A 5,318-nucleotide genomic window follows, 5' to 3' on the forward strand; every position below is an offset into this window, starting at 1 on the left:
ATGGGTTATATAGTCATGACAGTTCCTCACCGCCGTGTATGTTAAATATCTTTGCTCATGTAAGATAGTGAACATTAGTGTCAGCATTGATGTTATTGCCTCTGATGATGATGGTGTTGTTCTTTCCTCTTCTCAGCTGGCTGGGGGCGAGATGGCTCAGTGGTTAAAGCGCAAATTTACTGACCAGAAGATCCGCGGTTCGAACCTGACCTTTGCCTCTCGACTTCCGCTGTCTGGGCTTTGGTAGCCTGTCAGTATCCCAGCCCTCGGGCTTTCTTTGGGTAGCATGGCAGTTAGGCACTGAATGGGTGTTACAGCTGAGCGACCTCTTCTCAGCCGGCAGTTTATCATCTCGTCACAAGGGAACCGTCGGGATAGTAGTTGCAGGCGCCGAGCTGGAGATACCTCAGCTACTAAAATGTGAAAGTATGACCAGAATTTCCGCGGTGCGAACCTAGCCCTGGGTTTTCAATTTCCGATTTCTGGACATCCCGGCACTATGCCAGGATTTCTTCGAATTACATGGCAGCAGCAAACGGGTACCGTAGTGGGACATTTTTATTTTATTTTGTGTCCCATTACCATGGAAATGACAAGCACTGGCTCATAATACTAGCATTGGACACTCGGTGATCAGCGGACCATGCCGGCGTAACGCAGCTTCCTAAACAGTGTTGTGGGGTGAGACTTATAATCGGTCCACCGTAATCTGGCAGACACATGAAGTTACGTCCTCGGCTTACCTCCACGTGGAAGTGGACGAATTTTGTCGTTTCCTGCGTCCACGCAAAATTGATTTCTTAGCTTGCCTTGGAGAGGATCTGATGTGGCCGATTCAACCGTGCAGAACGGACCTCCGACTGCCACAGGTTCCATTCATGTACAAATCTGGTCTGATACCGTCAGGTTGAACAGCCAACTTGATGCCTCTCCAGTGTGGGTCGGTAAAATTCTCTTTGCATACCCACGCCCTCCCAATATTGCATTCAAGCGAATCGCACAATGCACTGGATTCTTCAAAGGATCGCCACTACCGCTCGAAGGGCCAAATGCACTTCATTTGTAACAATGGAGCTGATGTGTCGTCGGTCAATCAGGTGCCACCTCCTCACTCCTGAGGCACAAACACGGATTATTTTCAACGTTACCTTCGCCGACAGCACTTGCCAATCAGGTTCAGACATCAATTTTTATGATTATCCACATTATACAGTTTCACATATATTATCTTAGTGATTTTATACAGACCTAGGCAGACATGGACGCAGTTCTTGACTTCTCTGGCAGTTTTTTGCTAGTAAATCAACCTCGCGTTAGTTTATGGCTGCCTGAAACGCCCACTTTGTTGTTGCCTTGAACGCATGGGCTTTTTGCTTGACTACAAGACCATATTTGTTAAGGAGACCCAAAGAGTGTTATAATGTCACTACAATGGCGATTTACACGTACGTATGTATTGCATAGCACATGTCTTTATCCTGCCCACTGTAAAATGTAGAGTTCAACTACTTAGCGAATACTCTCATACCTGTGAACCGAGTCGGCCTATTTATTTTAGACTATTTCGTGCTAGTTTACTTCTGGATGACATCGGCCCTTTGGGTTGATACTGTTCCATGGAACGTCGCGGATATGTTAGTCCGTAAAATGTTCACATTGATATGGAGAAACTTATTCGAACTCTTGTCCCAACAATGTCAGTGTTTTTTCCACTTTGTTCTAAGGCTCCTGGCGCGACGCTGTCTTCGGCCGCCCATCGGACGTGTAAATATCTGTGAAGGTTCTTCCCTTCAGTTGACTGTCAGAAGTGGTGCCCAACAAGACTACCCCCTCCCCGTTTCTTTAGCTTTGCAATCGAGATTACTATACAGAAGTAGGTGAAACTAGCTACTTCATCTAGAGTGTAGCTACGTCATGGATGAGATCACTTGACTTCGAGTACTCGGATGATGTGCTATGTGATTAGGGATGTACCCAAACACATAAAACATTGGTTTAGTTAGCCCAACCGCTGTGTCGGGATGCGCTTTCCACCCTAGAAGTGGAAACAGCTTCGAGTTTTGGACGAACACATCACCCGATCAAGTTTTTGTAGCCTAACTATTGAAATCAGTGAGCAAACATGGTTATCTGAGTAGGTCATCACTTCCACCGTCAGTGTAATAATAGAAAAGATCTATACGGCCTTCCTTCAACTCAGTCATCTGTGGATCCTGCATAACATCAGACTGTCAATGAAGGACAGAGTGTAGAATGCCACAGTGTAACCCGATTCCGTTGAATGGATGTGAAACTTAACTACTTTGTTCGGGATACAGAAGAAAACTACTTACTTCTGACCATCGGTATCTACGGGACATTGCATATGTGATTTGGGAGCATTGCAGTCGAAGTGTGTTTTATGTTATTTGGCAGGTCACCTAGTGAACCATTGGTTGACAGGTTGATGCAACCGCAATCTAGAATTCATTCCATAAATGCACCCAGTCTGTGCCAAAAGCCTGATAGTCAACCATGAATCGCACATATACATCTGACGAATCTCCGGAGAGATTCAAATCTGCTATCTCCTGGTTAGTGATTGAAGAATAAACTATCCAGTCACGAGTGGCTGACCAACACTGTGGTTAACTCGTATTTAAATAGAACATATTGGCATTCATCCATCTTAGAGGTCACCATTCCAGGAACCAGTCAATACGTAATAACGTGGTGTGAAATCCGTGATTGATGCGCGTGGCGTGTAATCTGTCTGTGTGAGGTGATCATATTATTGATCAGTCTCTGATAACCGAACTACTTAGTCAACAGCTACTAGCTTGGAGGTCGTTAGTTCGAATATCCTAAGAGATTCGTGATGCGTGATATGCGCATTGCTGGTGATTAAGGAACTGTTCAACCGGTGTTTGACGACACCCATTGATGTGGTTCAGTCACGAAACCGATGAAGATGTTGTCTTCACTCGGCCACCCTTACTCGGATTTTCTTTCCTGTCCCATTTGTAGTTTATACCTTGTTGATTACCGGTACCAACCTGCCCATGTACTCAGGTAACGGTTGAAAAACAGAACAATAGCAGAGCTCTCAGTCACAATGGTGTGTGTTCATGTAAATCATAATCATAAGTTCAATGTTGCAAATGTTTTTCCCCACGGGATGTATGGTGTTCCATGATTTAGATGACGATTTACTGCCTTAGCTCGATCAGAGAACAGTTCCGAGTGAGAATAATCCCCAAGAGTGGTAGTAGTGGTCACTCTTACCTCAACTGTACAACTGCAATAGGTACCCGTTCGCTGTGTTACCTAATGACCTAATGGCTATAACCCGTTTCTGACTGCCTTGCCTCGCCTCCGATGCCCACTAAATCGGCTGCTCACCAAGAGCCACAAGTGGACATGGTCGAAAGAATTCCAGTACGCCATAGTGAGTCCCGATTTGCTTCCCACCTTCTACGATTTTTCACTTGAGATCGTTGTGGCGTCGGATGCTTCGAACTATGGCGTTGGCGTAGTGGGTTCCCGTTATTCCTCGACAACACTCAGAAAGCCATTGCACATTCGGCCAGATCCATGACCCCAGCCGAGCACACCTACAGTTAGATAGAAAAAGAAGCCTGGGCGATCGTCTTCACCATCAAAAAGTTCCATAAAATGGCCGTCAGTTTACTAACTGGTCACAAACCGTTCCGGACTCGAAAAAGGGGACTCCGATGTATACCGCCAACCATCTACAGTGATGGGCTACTTTGCTTCTGGGATACGACTTTATGATCACGTACCGGTCCAACGTAAGCATTTGGAAAGCCGATGCACTATCTCGTTTGATTGATTCAAGCAGGCCAAAAACAAAGAACACTGTAGCCGCAGTAATTGCCCTGGAATCGCAGGTAAACCACGCAGTTCTTATTCTTCCAGTGACCGTTGACGTCGTCCACCAGGCTACTGACTAAGACCGCGTGTTGCAGCAGGTCATCAAATACCACTGCAATCAATGGCCGCCTGCCTGCCAAAAGCCGAATTGACATGTTACTTTGACAGGCGTGACGCATTATGACTAGCCGATGGCTGCCTTTATTTTCAGAACGCGTTTTAATTCCAAAGGAGTTACAACCAGCAGTACTGAATTGGTTTAATAAAGGGCCCTCGGAAAACAACAGAATGAAGACCTTTTGCTTGGAGTTATGTCTACTGACTTTTGATTGACTCCCAGATTGAGCAAGTCTCCAAATATTTCCTGTGGTTTTGAAGCATCCAAGTGACGGATGAAAACTTACCTACGGTCGTGTCTGCAGCCGACCAAAACCTTGTCCCGTCTTCAAATCGACTATGCCGGTCTTGTGGCTGGCCAACATTTTGGTCGTCATCGATGCTTACAGCAAGTGGCCGGGAGTTCTTCCAGTAAACAGCCCAACAGCTGCCACTACAGTCCTGGAATTCCGACGATTGTTCAGTCGCTTTGGAAGGCCAGAGGTCGTTGTATATGACATCGGCATTTAGTTCACGTCATCAGCGTTCGCAGAATTTTGTCGAGAATACGGTACAACCCATATCCGCTCGCCACCGTTTGGTCCACAGTCGAACGGCGAGGAGGAGCGCTTCATTGACACCCTGAAGCGTGAACCTCAGGAGTGACCTGGGGGAGTGACCGATGGGGAGGATTTTTCAAAGGTTCCTGTTTGTCGAGCGACGCAAAACCCCAGTTCGCCTGACGGAATGTCACCAGCAGAGGGACTGCTCCGAGGTAAGCTTCGAACACCACATAACACTATCTGACTATCTTAAAAGGCTATTGTGTCATCACAACAGGAGAATGGAGAACCAATTCAATCGGCAGCATGGCGCAACCGTGCTGATTTAGCGAAGGCCAGAGAGTGTTGGTTCGTGACTACAATGGCCGACAGCCTACATGAATTCCAGGACACGCAACCATGAATTGCACATACACAAATAAAGGAGAATGGACAATTCAATCGGCAGCATGGCGCAACCGTGCTGATTTAGCGAAGGCCAGAGAGTGTTGGTTCGTGACTACAATGGCCGACCGACAGCATGAATTCCAGGACACGCAACCATGAATTGCACATACACAAATAAACTCATGCCACATCGGCCGTTGCGTAGTGCCATCAGCCGGGTCGCCTTACTTGCTGCATACAGCAGGGCGGGTAAGCGAAAACAGACTACTGCTGACGCCTCCTTTCTTTCTTCACATGCTTTTTCTTCCCACCCTCCCCACCCCATTAATAACTCTCTCCTTGTAGGCCCAGCACTTAGGACTGATGACTCCGTTCGTCATGCATCGGTTTTGCGTGCAG

The 5,318-nt window shown here is 46.7% G+C and overlaps 1 protein-coding gene across 1 annotated transcript in view; it reads left to right on the forward strand.

Annotated features, from left to right (window-relative positions):
• T265_14282 (hypothetical protein) overlaps window positions 1-2,252 on the forward strand; it is a gene marked incomplete at both ends in the record, with an annotated part of 7,049 nt that extends 4,797 nt beyond the window's left edge. Inside the window, 3 exon segments of the mRNA XM_009172929.1 lie at window positions 65-243; window positions 248-446; window positions 2,139-2,252. Of these exon segments, the coding sequence (XP_009171193.1) occupies window positions 65-243; window positions 248-446; window positions 2,139-2,252 (492 nt within the window).
• Between the last annotated feature and the right edge of the window lie 3,066 nt (window positions 2,253-5,318).

This window comes from Opisthorchis viverrini (genome assembly GCF_000715545.1).
Source record: "Opisthorchis viverrini unplaced genomic scaffold opera_v5_170, whole genome shotgun sequence".
Taxonomy (NCBI): domain Eukaryota; kingdom Metazoa; phylum Platyhelminthes; class Trematoda; order Opisthorchiida; family Opisthorchiidae; genus Opisthorchis; species Opisthorchis viverrini.